This window comes from Monodelphis domestica, chromosome 3 (assembly GCF_027887165.1).
Source record: "Monodelphis domestica isolate mMonDom1 chromosome 3, mMonDom1.pri, whole genome shotgun sequence".
In the NCBI taxonomy this organism is placed as follows: domain Eukaryota; kingdom Metazoa; phylum Chordata; class Mammalia; order Didelphimorphia; family Didelphidae; genus Monodelphis; species Monodelphis domestica.
The window spans coordinates 514,176,075-514,192,618 of NC_077229.1; the positions used below are offsets into that span (position 1 = coordinate 514,176,075).

Consider the following 16,544-nt stretch of genomic DNA (forward strand, 5'->3'; position numbering starts at 1 on the left):
GCTTACTCCTTATAATTTTATTATTCGTTTTGTCCATTGTTACATAGTTGTGATTTCCATTTACAGCATTACAGTTTCTGTGTATGTTATTTTATTCAATATGGCTCTACTTTACTCTGCATCAGTTAATATATATCTCTCCATGCTTCTCTGTATTCATTACACGCATCATTTCTACAGCATATACATTACATTCATATACTACAATTTGCTTAGCTATTCTCCAATTGATGGGCAACCAGTTTGTTTCTAATTCTTCGCTATCACGAAAAGTGCTGCTATAAATATTTTTGTGTATATGGGAATTTTTTTCTTATCAATGGTTTCCTTGGAGTATAAACTCAGTAATGGACAATCTGGTTCAAAAGGTCTAGACATTTTAATCACTTTATTTACATAATTTCAAAATGCTTTCCAAAATGGTTATACCATCCCACAGCTCTACTAACAATGTAGTCCTGTGCCTTACCTTCCACCACCCCTTTGATATTGAGTGTTATCAGTTTTGCCAATCTGCAAAACTCAGGGTTGTTTTGATTTGCATTTCTCTTATTATTAGTAATTTGGAGCATGCTTGCATGTGGTTGTGAATACATTGCAATTCTTCCTTTGATAACTGTTCACATCATTGGATCATTTATTTATTGAAGACTGGCTATCCATCCTGAATTTTCTTGCTGTTATTACATGATCTTGAAGCTCATTAAGAATTCAATTCGGTTTTTCTTCTTTCATTTTTCTGATACTTTAAGTTCTCCTTAAACAGTAAGCTCCTTATGGCCGCCTTTTTCCTTTTCTAATGGCTCTTTGTTATTATTCTTATTCATTCTTTCTCTCTCTCCTTCTCATTGAATAATGCATAAACATGAAAGAATTTATTACTCTACTTAGTTTTTCCTTGTGATTATACTTGTTTCTCCATTGTATAATCATAGGATCCAAGATACAGAGCACGAAAGGAACTTTAAAAGTCATCTTGCCCAACCGCCTTATTTTACAGATAAGAAAACAGATTCAGACACACAGGTAAAACGGTAGACTGGGACTTGAACCCAGGTTTCTGACTCCATAGTAGGCACTCTTTCTACCGCACCATACTGTTTTCTGCCTTTCTTGTGTTTCTGTTAGTTAAATGCTTGCACATGTTTTGTTTGTTAGCCCAAAAGCCTTGAATGCTTCCCTTTTGTTGAAAGTACATTCTTTATTTCATTGATATTTGGATTCTTTTGTATAGTATATGGTATTTTGAGTTGCAGCTATGCTCTTTTGTAATTTCATTCCTTCCTTTAATTTCTTAGGATTGCATACTAACTCTGGACCACTTGAAGTGGAATTCTTTAATACTTGAAGGTTTTTGTCTTAACTGCTTGCAAAATTTGTTGTGATTTTTTTGAATTTTGATTTGCAATCACAGATTCGCCACCCCCACCCCCAAAGGATCATAGATTTATAGCTGGAGAGAATCTTGAAGGCCATTGAGCACAACCTGCCCATTTTATAGATGAGGCACCTGAGGAATGGAGAGGTTAAGTGACTTGTATGGGATCACACAGATTGTGTCTGAGGCAGAATTTGAACCAAGGTCCTTCTGACAGCAATTCTAGTGCTCTATCCGTTATACCACACTATCTTCCAAAACATGATTAACTTTTGGGGGGTATTCAGCTGTGGACTCGCTTCTGTAATCTGTCCCTGGGCTACCTCTCCCACCTTATTTTCTATAATTTCCCAAAATAAACCTTGGTTCCCATTTTTCTCTGCACATGCTGTGCTTCCTGGTCTTCATGCTTTCCCTCATATTCTCCCCTCTTGGAATGATCTCTCCCCTCCCTGAGGTCCATCCAAATCTTAGCCATCCTTGAAGATCGGTTCAAGCCTTCCTTGATGAGTTACAGAATTTTAGAGGTGGAAGGTCAAGGACTTGGGCAAGTCACTGCTTCCCTGGAGTTGAGTTTCCTTATCTCTGAAATGGGAATATTAGAATTGCACAAGTTTGCCTTAAAGTCTCCATGTAAAAGCAAGCTATTGTTGCTAGAGAAGAAACAGGACCTGAAGACTCTTTCCACTACACCCTATTCTTTCTCTTAAACATTTTAATTGAAAATTGCTTTCAGTCACATGTGGAAATATTTTTTGATGACTGTTTCTGACATTGTAGGATTCAGCTTTTCTCCCTCCTCCCCTCCTGCCTCTCCTCTGCCCTCTCTGAGGCAGTAAGTGGTATGTGCTTTCATGCAATACATATTTCCATAGTCTATATTCTTTCAACACTAGAGATCTGGAATGAGAATAGCTGCCATCTACCTACAACTGAACTCCAGGAATGAAAAGGAAATCCAGGGTGCTAAATTCTGGAAGAGTAATGCCCTTTCAATGTACATTTTTCTTTTAGTTATTGATCTAAACCTATAGAGCACTTAAAACTCTTGCCACCCATGAAATCCTTAATGACAGAGATCGTTTGTTAATTTCCTCCGACATGTTGAGCTATAATGGTCCTGGAGTTGAGGTGAAAGAACACAAATTAGATTTATTTTGTCCTTTTGTGCTTGTTTTTCATTCCCCTCAACCCAGCCCACCTTCAGCTCCCATACTCAGCAAACCCTCCCTCCTTAAGGTTTCAGGGAGTCCTGTTTGGGGAGTCTGTAGTAGATCCATCTTACACTCTTCCTTTTCTTTGAGGGAAGTTATTGTATCATAGAAACGCCTCCTATTTCATGACCCAGAATAGACTCTTAGAGCAGGAAGGAGCCTTCTATCTAGATGAGGAGGAGACTAAAGCCTAGTAAGCTGGAGTTATTGCCTCAAAGGTAATATGCAGTTGTCCTGTTTTAGGGAGAGATGCTTTCCGGCACAGTTGCTTAAGTTTGGGCGAGATTAAGCGCACTCTCAGGACTCGAAGACAGGAGAAACCTAGGTTCAAATTCTCCCCCCTAACAACTTGCAAGCGGTGGGACCTTAGGCAAGTCACTACGTCGGAATCTCAGTGTCCATGTCTGTAAAACGGGTTAACAGCGCCGCTTACCTCTCTGGGGCACCAAATCATTTAATGCGTGTGAAGTGTTTTGTAAATCTTAAAGCGCCATACAAATGGCTTCTTTGAAGGTTCCCGACCTGGGCTGGCATAGAGCAGCTCCCTCTCCCTCCCTCCCTCAGCTTTCCTGCCCCTCGGGTCTTGCCCAGGAAGGCCCTCGTTCACAGGTGCCATTTCCAAAGGTCTGCCCTGGCTTTTCCCGGGTCTGGCTGCCGAAAGGGTGGCGCCAACCACCCGTCGGCTGTGTAAGTTTGTTCTGCGGCCAGCAAGGTTTCCCCCTCCGGAGGACTTCCCTCTCGCGAGCAGTGTTCCGATTTCCCCGCTGGCTCGCCTGTTTTCCTGGGCCAGCTGCCTGGTCTTGGCATTTCTGAGTGAGGACTCTGACAGATGCCCTAAGGTGAGGGGAAGGACTTTGAGTGTGTTCAGTCACTGGACAAGCAGGGCAGATGATGGATTAGCCTTCTCCCCAGGCAGTTCTGGGTCAGTGGAAGTCCAACTGATAAGTTTTTTCCAGGATCGAGTAACCTAGAAACGCTGCCAGCAGGGGTTTTACCTCTTCTGTGGCTTTTTTTTTTTTTGCACAGATTTCAAAGTTCAACCCCGCCTGCAATGGAGAGCTACAGCTTTAGGTAGACACATGCTAACTGAATCATTGCTTTGGAAATAAGCCCCCCCCCCCCCCCCCCCCCACACACACACACACACAAGCAGGCAGGGGTGCTAAAAGCTAGGAAAAGTCCCTCTCAAAATATTTCTTTTCTTCTGAGCACTGAAAAAGTACAATGTAATCAATTCTGCTTCCAAATGATCTCATAGATGGCGAATGATCTTACATTGGACGGTGAGCTCCCGGCTATCAGGGACTGTCTTGCCTTTCCTTGTATTCTCAGCGCTCAGAACAGTGCCCGGCACATAGGGGATGCTCAGAACACTGCCTGGCACGTAGGGGTGCTTAACAAATGCTTGCCCACTGAGGGCAAATAACAAGCTGCTTCCTAGTCTTTTTTGAAGTGGAGCGTCTCCGTGTGATTCACGCGGGTGACCATGTTGCCGTTCACTTCAGGGGCTTCTCCTGCAAGACAAAGGTTCGCTCTGTGAGGTGCCCGGTGTCAAAGCAGTTCCTGTCCTCAGTGACGGTGTGCAATCTCTGTCTTCCCCCCTCCCCCCCTTTGCAGACGTCCTTGAGCTTTTGAGACGGATGTGAGCGGGTTTTGAGTCTTCATGCAAAACAACTAACTAAACATAACAGATGACATCAGCTCGGGCTTTTCAATTCCTGGATGGCAGCGGCGTGTTAATCCAACCTTCATCCTGGATTTCATAAACTAAAACAAGAGAGTTTGGCAGGACGACAACTCGGCCGGATTGAGGAAATGGATGACGGCGAAGCGTACGGGCAACCCAGCGTATAAAACTCATCCACTTGTAGCCCGATGCTCAGCTATTCCTTTGGACTCGGGACCGCCGCACCCCTCCGTCCCGAACGCTGGGCTCAAACTTGAGTACTCGACTCAGAAGCCCAGGCTCCTCGTGCCCCGGAGAATCAGCCATGGAGTGTCTCTGGCTGCTGCTGACCGCCCTGCTGGTACCTGTGCACCTGGCGGGGACCTGGCCCCCCACATACGCGGTCGATTGCCCCGCGCACTGCGACAGCAACCAATGCAAAACCAGCCAGCGCTGCAAACAGACGGTGCTGGACGACTGCGGATGCTGCCGCGTGTGCGCCGCGGCCGCCGGGGAGAGGTGCTACCGCACGGTGTCCGGCGTGGACGGCGCCAAGTGCGGCCCGGGGCTACACTGCCAATTTTCCAACCTCCAGGATGTTTTCGGTGAAGAGTTTGGTATCTGCAAAGGTAAACAAGGGGCTCTCTTTACCTGACCAGCCAAGCAGCAGGTAGAGGGCTCTGCTCACTTCTAGAGCTTAAGCTGGAAAGGGACCTCGGCTGTCTGTGGATTCATTTTACAGATGGGAAAACCGAGTCCCCAGGGGAAACAACTAGGTGACCTATGGCCAGAACACTGTACTTGAAGCCAGGATGATCTGGGTTCGAATTCTATTCTCAGAGGCATACTAATTGTGAGATGGTGGGCAAGTCAGCCTCAGTTTCTTCATCTGTAAAATTGATTAACATAATCTAAAATATAATAGCACATACCTCACGGGGTCAAATAAGATAATACAGGTAAATTTGTAAATATGAGTTGTCATTATTAAGTGAATAGCTGAAGGGTAAATATCAAAAATAGAGGTATGAACCCAGGTTCTGTGGCTCCAAGTTTAGCACCTTTTCCATTCTACTCTTAATGAGGACTCTCTTGGGAAAGAATCAAAGAGGAGATTCACTCACCCCAGCGAAGGAATCCTCTTAGGTCGGAAGGATACACAATGATACTGTAAGCAATGGCCAAAGATCAAATTGAACCGCACACACACACACACACACACACACACACACACAGTGAAAGCTTAGTAAGTTCATCAGAGAAATGCCTTCGAAGGAAGATGGTAACATCTTCCTTGGAGAGCAATTAAAGATAAAGCAGACTATCTTTTGTCTTAGATGCTATGTGCATCTGCCCTGGAGTATTTGAGCATCAGGAAAGGATTTGGTGGTGATTCTTTGATCCGGAAAGTTTCTAGGGTGGAGACAACTCAAGTTAAACTATTTCTTGGGGAGTTACAGTGCCGACTTGGGAATGGGGCGGGGAGCACCATCAGTATTCCAAACACTGGAAAAAGGATTCTCTGATCAACAGAACCAAAGCCAGCCCTTTTTAGATCAGGGCTGGCCAGTCAGAGCAATATACAAGTACGAAAGAAGAAATGGAATCTGAAGGAAAGAAAGAGATGCAACCAGGGAGGAGAGGGTAGTCCTGGAAGCTAGGAAGAGAGACAGTCTCTGTGCCCTTGAATCTGCTGATTAAAAGCAGAGGGAAGTATTAGTAGAAATTATTAAAACTTGAGTGCTTTTCATTTGAAATATTTTTGAATCAAGGTTCCATCAGAGCAATGCTTTTTTTTTTCCTTTTTAACCCTTACTGCTATATTGATACCAGGGGCTAGGCAATGGGGGTTAAGTGACTGGGTCATACAGCTGGAAAGTGTCTAAGGACTAATTTGAACCTAGGACCTCCCATCTGGAAGTCTGGATCTCAAGCCACTGAGCCATAACTGCCCCCCAGAAATCTGGGTTTTTTTCAGCCTTATGATATCAGGAAACTGTCTTCTCTAATTTTTATGAACTATAACTATAGAGAAAAACATCTTACTGTAGGCAAAAAGAACTAAAAAGTGACCAAGTTTTACAAATTAAAGAAAGCTTTTTTTAAAAAAAAATGAAAGCACTTAGGAATTTCCCCATATTAATGCATTTCTAATGAAATTATACATTTAAGAAAAGAATGCAGCCATCTGCTATTAAGATTTTAAAAGTTTATCCAAATTTCCCAATACTTAAAAATAATTTCAAAATGAACAACTTTCTTACCCACAGAAAGTGCCAAGAACTAGAAAGGTTGTTTTTTTTTAATTCTAAGGGGCTATGATGATGATGACAATGCTAATTTTTATAGTTACTATTATTCTCTACCAATATATCCAGTTTGGAACAGGAGTAATGATGGAATCTAATGAAACATTTATTTGACAAACTTTCTTGCTCTGTTCCTCCCTCCCTCTCTCTCTCTCTCTCTCTCTCTCTCTCTCTCTCTCTCTCTCTCTCACACACACACACACACACACACACACACACATACACACACACACACACACACACACACACACACACACACACACACGGAGTTTTTGTTTGAATAGGATCACATTTTCTGTAAATAGCAGTTCTTATCAGCCAAAAAAGACCAAGGCTTGTTGCAAGGAAATTAGAGAGGAAGTGGTTAACACAATCATACTTATAATATAGCAAATATAGGCTGTAGATTGCTTTTCCTCCTGGCATGAAAAGGTCTTTTAAATTTATTTTTGTAAATCCTAATCTTCTGTCTTAGAATTGATACTTGGTATTAGTTACAAGGCAAAAGATAGTGAGGGCTGGAAAAGAGGGGTTAAATGACTTGTGCAGGGTCCCATAGACAGGAAATGCCTGAGGCCATATTTGAACCCCAAACCTTTCATCACTGGATCTGGCTCTCTATCCACTGAGTCACCTAGTTACCCTAAACTCTGAGATCTTTTTTTAAATTTTATTTTATTTTTTTAAAACCTTGCCTTCCATCTTGGAATCAACACTGTGTATTGGCTCCAAGGCAGAAGAGCTAGGCAATGGGGGTTAAGTGACTTGCCCAGGGTCACACAGCTGGGAAGTGTCTGAGGCCAGATTTGAACCTAGGACCTCCCGTCTCTAGGGCTAGCTCTCAATCCACTTAGCTACCCAGCTGCCCCCTCTGAGATCTTTTAAACTCTAAGATCACCTAAGGGTTAAGAAACAAACTGCAAAGATTCCAAATTAATGCAGCAAGCTGTTGTTCCATTGGATAATTGTAATACCTGTGAGTGATGTTGATTCTAAAGAGATTTTGAGGATTCCTTTTTCAGGCTGACCTCAGACTCCTCAGAAATGTTGCTTTGGATGCTTTGTTCTCTCCCGCTCTGAAGTATTAGTCAGGGGAAGCTTTTGTGAGCAAACTGGAATGAGATTTGAAAACGTCTCCATTTTGTTTGAGCCAACACTTAGTCCTTCAGCTGTCCAAAGCAGCTCAAGTTTGGTTGTGTCTAAATGACCCCAAATGTTCAGACGAAAGCTGGTCATTGACTGCAATTTCTAGTCATCCAGATGTTTGATGTTATGTGGCCCAGACTGCAATCAGCTAACAGGTAGCCACTGAGTCTCCACACCATATGGACTAGCCCTGTGCTAGGGTTTGTGGATGATATTTTAAAGCCCGTCTGGGAATGAACTGAATTTTTAGGCTGCCTCTGCTTTTGTGTGCCAATATAGCTTCACTCCCTTGAAGTTGTCTGCATTGATATCTTGCAAATCTCCACAATTGGTTGGATTGACTAATGTCCAAGAGTAACAAAACAAGAGTCACCCCTCGAAAAGGATGCACTTTAACACACTTCATCAATGATCATAGATTGGGAAGGAACTGTAGATTCCATCACCCTCATGTTACAGAGGATAAAATGGCAGCCTAAGGGACAGCTAGGCGAGGCAGTGAATAGAGCCCTGGACTTGGAGTCAGAAAGACTCATCTTCTTGAGTTCAAATCTGGCCTCAGACTCTTATCAGCTGTTTGACTCCGTGAAAGTTATTTAATACTATTTGCCTCAGTTTCCTCATCTGTAAAATGAGCTGGAGAAGGAAATGTCAAACCACTCCAGTACCCCTTTGCCAAGAAGACCTTAAATGGGGTCAGGAAGAGTCAGACACTACAGAAACAACTCAACAGCAGCAACAAAGTCGAAGCCCATAGAAGTTGGATTTGCTAATAAGTAAAAGAGATGGTATCTGAAGACAGGCTGTGGCACTCCCCATTCAGGACTCTTTTTGCTAGGCCATACATTAGTTAGTGGCATTTTTTTGTACCTCAACATAAGGGTTTTCCTGTTTTGATGAAACAAGGTAAGCTTTCCCTTAGGTATGGATAGCCATTAACAGGCAACTTTAATTCCTACTTTGTATTTATACTAGGATTTAGGTTTTCAGTTGGCTTTATCATCACTTCCCTCAGAGAAAACAACTAAGTCAATTTTATTGTGCCCATTTCAGACTCAAAAAAGGGGTGAGTGGGGCATCAGGGGAAGATTTTTTTTTGAGGAGCAGAGCTGGGGTTGGAGCTCTTGCTTTCTTTCCTCCTTTTGGGGCTGAAACTCTTGAACTTTATGCAGAGCCTGAGGTTTCCATGTCCTGACAAGTAACTAGCAAGTAGAACATAGTACATGGGAAAGAGTGTTGAATTTATTTTTTATTATTTTTTTAAAACCCTTACCTTCCATCTTGGAGTCAATACTGTGTACTGGCTCCAAGGCAGAAGAGTGGTAAGGGCCAGGCAATGGGGGTTAAGGGACTTACCCAGGGTCACACAGCTGAAGAGTGTTGAATTTAGATTCATAAGACCCAAGTTCAAATCCTGGCCTTGCCACTTACTACCTGTATGACTTCCTTAACTGTAAAAAGTCTAGACTGGATGATGCTTAAGAGACCATTCCAGTTTTAGATCTATAAACCAGATCTATACTCAAAGCTAACTACTCATCCCTATTTCATAACCTCTAAGGAACTATAAGGTGGAATTTTATGCCCTCTGTTATTTTTCTCTAACTTTCATTTCTTTTGGTTTTCTACATAGCAAACCTATTAAAAAGATGTTTGGTGGTGGTGTGTGTATGTGTGTGTGTGTGTGTGTGTGTGTGTGTGTGTGTGAGAGAGAGAGAGAGAGAGAGAGAGAGAGAGAGAGAGAGAGAAACAGACAGACAGAAAGACAGACAGACAGGGAGATAGACAGAGTCAGAGAGAGAGAGAGAGAGAGAGAGAGAGAGAGAGAGAGAGAGAGAGAGAGAGAGAGAGAGAGAACGAGAGAGAGAGAGAAAGAAAAAGAGAGAGAGAGAGAGAGAGAGAGAGAGAGAGAGAGAGAGCGCACAAGAAAACCTAACTCCCCTTCAGAAAAAGAAAGAAAGCAGAAAATGTAACATAGGATAGTGGAAATCCCATTAGATAAGAACTGAGGAGCATATAGATTCTAGCTCCATCTCTTTTATTGATTAACACTGGGGCCTCAGTTTCTTCTACTGTAAAATGAGATCTTTGTCTATGAGGCCCTCCTCCCACCAAAATACTATTTTTTCCTCCAGGGAAAGTGGTTGTGTGTAGATAATTTTTCTTCTGTTAGACTTAACAAGAGTAATTAAGGGAGACAGAAAACCTATTGTAATGAATAAACCCAAGTCTGTATCCTGTCTTGCACATTTCTTTATGTGAACGTAGGCAAGTGACATCTCAGCCTCAGTTTCCTTATTGGTAAAATGGGGCTAAATCATACTTGTGGGATTACTGTGAAGATCAGATGAGATAATTTGTGTGACATGTTAACCAGATCCAGATTTGAAAGGAACCATAGAGGTTATTGGACCTGATCTCCTCATTTAAGAGAAGAGGAAACTGAAGCTTAGAAAGGCTAAGTCTAGATCTCAGATTCAGTTCAGGTCCTGTGACTACAAGCTCTCCATTGTGCCATTATTATTAATCCCTGAATCACTATGGTATTTCTGATCTGTTAGGAGAGTCATTTTAGTCTAAATTTTATGTTTCATTTTTTTTTTAGCAAATCAGCACTTGTAAACCTATAAAATAAGTTTAAATAAATAAATAAAAATGTAAATTGAGGTTCATCTTCAAATTAGAACTATTGATCATTTGGGTATTGTTGAATTGTTTCAGGTGCATCAGACTCTTCATGACCCCATTTGGGGTTTTCTTGGCAAAGATACTGGAATGGTTTGCCATTTCCATCTCCAGCTCATTTTACAGATGAGGGAAACTGAGGCAAACAGGATTAAGATACTTTCCCAGTGCCACACAGGTAGTAAGAGTCTGAGGGCAGATGTGAATTCAGGAAGATGAGTCTCCCTGACTGTAGGTCCAATACTCTAACCCCTGTGCCATCTAACTGCTAAGAGTTTGGGAATACAATGGATGAAAAGTAGAAATAATCAGCCCCTCCACTAAACTTTTTTATTTTTTAATCCTCAAGAGTGTCCCCTTGGTACCTTTGGGATGAACTGCAAAGAGATCTGCAATTGTCCATCTATCATATGTGATAAAGTCAACGGAAAATGTTTGAAATTTTCCTTTTTCCAGGCTAATTCAAAGCCTTCTGGCCGGAGATCGGTGGCCCATTCAGGTAAGAACTGACCCTGAATTTCGCCAAAGAATCAGAATCACTATGTCCTTGATCTACCAGTTGCTCTCTTAATATTAATCTTTATTTTACTTTAAGTAGATGAGTAGAAAAAAGGAGTAGCTCCTGAGTATTCTGCGCTATGGATATAACCCAAGGGGAAGCCAAACTAGTCTTTGTTATTGTTGTTTGCTTTTAAGAAGAAAAAAACATTTTTTTGTAAGACTAAAACATATAGTCTAAGGATTAAGAGATTTCATAGAAAACTCTTCTTCCTTTTCAGGGAGAGAATGAATCTAATTCTCTGCCGATTATTTCATTTCTCCAGTTTGTGGAGACACTAATTAGGATACAGAAGTTCTGTAAATCCTTCAGTGAGCTGCTTTAGGCATTCACTAGCCAAAGTCACTCCCCTCCTGATCTCACTTAGAAAGAATGATTTTAAGGATGAAATATTCAAGCCAGGCTATTAGAAACTAACTGAAAAAAAAGCAATTTGATGCTCATTTATTTATTGTCTTGCAATGACTAGGCTGAGTCAGTACTCCTGCGAATCTCTAGGTTTGGGAGCAAGGGGTATTTGGATAATGAATGAGATTGTTCTAACAAGTACTTTATAGATGTGGCATGTCTGGGCACTGGCCTATTTCCCACAGTTTCCAGCTGAGTCCTGCCCAATAGGCTTATTTTGATTGTAGGATTTTTAGAAATCTGTGATTACTTCTGCAGACACTCCAACGCTGATCCCAATCCTTGTACATATTTGGAAGCCAGAAAGCACTCTCAGAGGTGGCTCTAGTCTAGCAGCCAGCCTTTCTGAAGAATGACCAGTCTGTTGTCTTAGCGATAACCTTTGGTCAGCCTGGTCCTCAGAGAGTGGCCAGCCCATCGAAATCCTTTCTGGGTTCATAGGAGGACCAGCCGGAGCTCTCACCCTATTAGCACAGCCAGAGTCATGTTCATCTTAGAGTATTATGTTAGTGGAAACTGGAAACATTAAATAATCGATATGTGATTAATTAATTAAGTAATTAATTAAGTGGTTAATTAATTCCTTAATGAGGAAACACCAGTATAGATCAGCAATTCATCAGTGTCTTAGAGGATGGGTCCTTTCATGGACTTCAGGGTTCATAAATTTGAATTGAAGCGGAAAAATACATCAAGGAAAAATACAATTTTCCTTGAATTATGAATTTCACAAAAAATGAAACATTCATCTGAGAGGGGCTTCATCAAAAAGGTGAGGAAGCTCTGTCTTAGAGAGTTGGCTGGCATTCTGATATAGAGTGCCCGATCAGGTCCTCCTGATTCTAGAGCCAACTCGCGTCAGTATTCCATGTTGTTTCTATTAAAAGGATATCAGCTCATTTCATATATTAGCTATAGTGAATAGTGAATATATTATTCACTAATAATCTAGATATCCAATGTCCTATCATTCAAATAATGAATAATCCCAACTCAGACAGGTTTTCCTGATCTCTTACATTTTGTATTAATTATAATGAATTAAATATAACATACATATTCATTGTGACCATAATTAATTATAATAATATTGCATGATTCATTATATATTAAATACCTAATTAATTATGCACATATATGAAGTGCTGTGTGAACTTTAAAGCACTATTAAAAGCTAGTTATTGTTGTTATTATTATTGTATTTATTTATTTATATATAAATTTATATATAAATTATTATTATTATTATTGTATTTGGTAAATGTGTCTCTTTCCCCAACCATGCTACCTGGCACCTGTGCGTAACATAAGAATGCAAGATGATACACATTACAAATCATGGCCTCTAATACATCACTCTCATGTAATGTCCCTGGGCACAATCGGAGGCAAACCATTGGCCCCTGTAAATTGAAATACTTTTAACCATGGGATTTCTTTTCAAATTATTGAGTAGGAGGAAGAGTTAGTATCTAGGGTGACTCTAAATAGATCCTCAGCACATTTCATTGAAGAAGCAGAAATGAATATTTTTTCCAACTTTATAACATATGAACCTCGAAGTGTGTATTTTAGACATAGCCGTGAAATTGTGTTCTTCAGTGAAGTTCTCTTTCATGGGTCCCTTCCGGGTGGAGACGTCTTTGGGGCACAGACTTTGGCATATCCTACCAAACTGGGAAGGATTCAAGTATTGGCCTGATGACCAACAGTTTGTCTCTTTCTTGAGGATCAGCCTAGACAAATGCAAAGGGACTTCCGGCCACGTTGACCACAGGGTGGTGGAATATTGTAATGATGATATTTGAAGTTCGATGGGGGTGGGGGGTGGGGACGTGGGGGGGGTGAAGGGGGTGGGTGTGGGTTGGAATCTGCTTTGGTGGAGGGAAGACCCATACGGAGGACATCACAATGTAATAAACTAGAATAAGTGTATGTATGGAATGCAATAAGAGTCTGTTATAAATAACAGATAAGCAGCTGATAAAGGAGGATTCACTCACCTTGTTTTTTTCCTTTTTAACACTTTGACTCTATAAGTGGATGGAGTATTAGTTGAAATTATAAGGGAAATATTAATCAATATTTCTAAATGTCTATGACTTGTGTCTTGAGATCTGTATCATCAGTGTTTCATTGGCTTGAAATATTTTGATTGGCCAGATTACTTTAAATATAGATTCCAAAGCCAGGAATACAATATAAGCTCTCTTCAGGGAGAAAATACATTTCTTCTTTCATTGCGGGGGACAACTGTGACTGTGCACCAGACTTTGTCAGACAGCTACTATGTTGATTGGTTTTACAAGGAGGCGTTCATTTGGTGATGGTTAGGTGGGAGAGTGTATAAATAAATAAACAAACAAATAAATAAATCTATTAAAGACTAACATCAGATTTCCTCCTTTCCCCTAATTATTCACAGTTTTCTCTTCCATTTTGCTTTTATAAAAATCCAGGGTTGGAAAGGACCATGAAGGATACTCTTGTCCTTACCCTTCTAATAAGCTACACCAGGAGGAGGCTCTAACCCTATCTCTGGTTCTTTTTGTCATTTTACAAAGAAGGAGATTCCATGGGCTCCTGGTAGAGTCTAGTCCATGGTTTAACAATCCTCAACGGCAGGAAATTCTTCCGTATGTCTAACCCACATCCTTCATACTGCACCTTAAGGCACTATTTCCTCTTGTTCAGTTCTCCATAGGAAATGAAGAACAGCTGTCTTCTCTGAGTTTTGTCTCACTCTCCTTTTTCCATGTCAGGCTACACAAAAATCTTTAGGTCCACCTTGATCCCTTGTATACCAATTCATTTGGGGGTTCGAGGCCAAGTATGAATAAAAAAAAGAACTCTGAACCTTTTGGCACAACTCTTCTCGGAGGTTCAGAAACCTGGGTGGTCTTTCCCCCTTCTTTTCCTTGTGTGCATTTCCCTAGATTGGCCACAGGGGTGAGAAAGATCACTGTTGATATGTGACTGGGAAATTTGTTTTATATATTTCTGCCCGAGAGCACAAATTCCTGGAAATCTCATATGAGCTAATTCTCAGGAATCATCCTGAATCTTTATAGCTAGAACTGAGTCCCCCAAGGGGGTTACATATTTGTGGTTTTCTTTCTTTTAATAGGCAAAGAAGCTTATGTCCTATGGGTTTAAGTGACTTGTCCAAGGTGACACAGCTAGCAAATACATGAATGAGCCAGGATTTGAATATAGAACCTTCTGAGGCTTAAGTCCATGCCAGCAATTATTATAACCTGGCTGATATTTTTCTACAAATTGAGGATTTCTAGCACAAAGCGATACTTTTTTCACAAATATTTTTAACCTATGGAGGTACCACAGATAATTGAGTTTGCTTTTTGTTCTTGACCTTACAGATCATGACATGGCTTCTGGAGATGGCAATTCAGTCAAAGAACAATTTGTGAAAAAGAATGCAACTCGCTCTCCAATAATGAAATGGCTAAATCCCCGCTGATACCGGTTATGGTTTGATTGGACAGCCAAACGAGTCCTCCCTTTGAAGATTGTTTAATACACAGTCAGACATTTCAAAAGCAATCTGATTATTGAATAGGAAAACCAAATTTCTGTGATCCACCGAGACTCTGGGGGGTGGGGGGGGGACCTTTACTTAGATTCTGTAAAATGCGTCTGACTGGACACTGTTAGATATTTGTCTTGATAAGTATTTGATCACTAGACATATTCTAGATTGGTAAGCTATATAGCAATATTGAAGAAATTCAAAGAAAAGACATTTAAATAATTCCAGTATGCAGGTGTGAGTGCCAAAGAGAAGACATCCAGAGCCAAACCTCCTACCCTGTCCTTTGCATGGCCTGACTACAAGGTATGGGAAGCCTAGGAAGGGTAGGATCCATATCATATGCTCACTTGTGATCACTTTCCATCATGGTAATGATCGTAATAGGATTGAGGGCTTTCTTTCACGTAGAGAGAAACAAGGGGAAATCCAAATGAGAAAACCGAGTCCAAACAAGTGGGATGGACGTCTGCTGCCTCTGTGAAATTGTGTAGAAGGGGCTAATACTAGGGCACAGTTTAAAGGACTGCTTAGATACCTGCAGACTCAGATGACTCATGGGAGGTTCCAGGACAGAGGGAAGGTGTGGCTTTGGAAATAATCTGAAAGAACGAGTTTCCACCTCAGAGGCAGGGGATGGAGACATTTTTGTTCAATGTGGGGGGAGGGTAAATATTTATATATTTTTATAATGCTACATGTTACTATGATTCACCAAGTATGCCCATATTTATCTCTTTCTTGAGGAGGTGAGCATGGCATAGACCATGAAGAAGATGGTAGTGGGAGACTCCAGAGGGCTCCCAAAGGCAGCTTTATCTTTCCAAACACCAGTAACCTGCTGGCTGAATGGCGATGATAATAATAGAATTCATAAGCATAAGTGGAATCTAGAACACTTCAGCCACATGACCCTTAGATATTCACTAGATTCCCACCCCCACCCCCATGTACTGTGACTGATATGTCATTCAACTTCACAATCGCAAATGACTCTTCAAGCAAAGCAGACAAAGGAAGACTCATTCTAAGCCCGTGGGCTGACTTTTTTGACTCTGAGGGATTTGTATGCCTCTTTCTTAAACCTGGAAAATGGGGATGTATGATGAAAATCGGGGTACAGTTAAGATGATCCTAGCCTATGCTGGACCGCCTCACGAGATGCTGGCCAGGAACATTTGCAAAATATTTTATTTGAAGTTAAGAATTGAGTATAATTATTATTGTTATTATAATAATTATTATTATTTAAAAATGATTTCACTATTTACACAGATCTTAGACTCTAAGTTTATGCTGGAGTTGCAAATGGCATGTGGGGGTCTTCGAATGTAAATCTAACAAGCTGTTCGATTTTTGTTTTTAAAAGGCCACGTTCATTATTGTTCAATAAAAGTCAAACTGCTATCATGGTGGATCTGCCGCTGATTCAGTGTCCTTCCTAACTGGGGCAGGCTTTGTCTTTCTCTAGCTTCATCAGATGATCTCATTATTAGAAAGTGGTTTCTTATTGGCTTTCCTGCTGAAGAAGAATCGCCCTCTACAGTTCTCGTGATACTTACTATCCTCTTCACATGTCCTTGACAATAAACCAGGACAAGCTAATAGTACTTTGGCCATGAAGAGATA

At 41.0% G+C, this 16,544-nt stretch overlaps 1 protein-coding gene across 1 annotated transcript; it reads left to right on the forward strand.

The window, feature by feature from the left end:
• The first annotated feature begins 4,152 nt into the window (after positions 1-4,152).
• On the forward strand, positions 4,153-16,330 carry ESM1 (endothelial cell specific molecule 1). Its single transcript, XM_001365430.4, has 3 exons — positions 4,153-4,887; positions 10,748-10,897; positions 14,746-16,330. Exons 1-3 carry the CDS (start codon positions 4,584-4,586, stop codon positions 14,844-14,846), a joined length of 555 nt encoding a protein of 184 aa, XP_001365467.1. The 5' UTR covers positions 4,153-4,583; the 3' UTR covers positions 14,847-16,330.
• Positions 16,331-16,544: the final 214 nt, after the last annotated feature.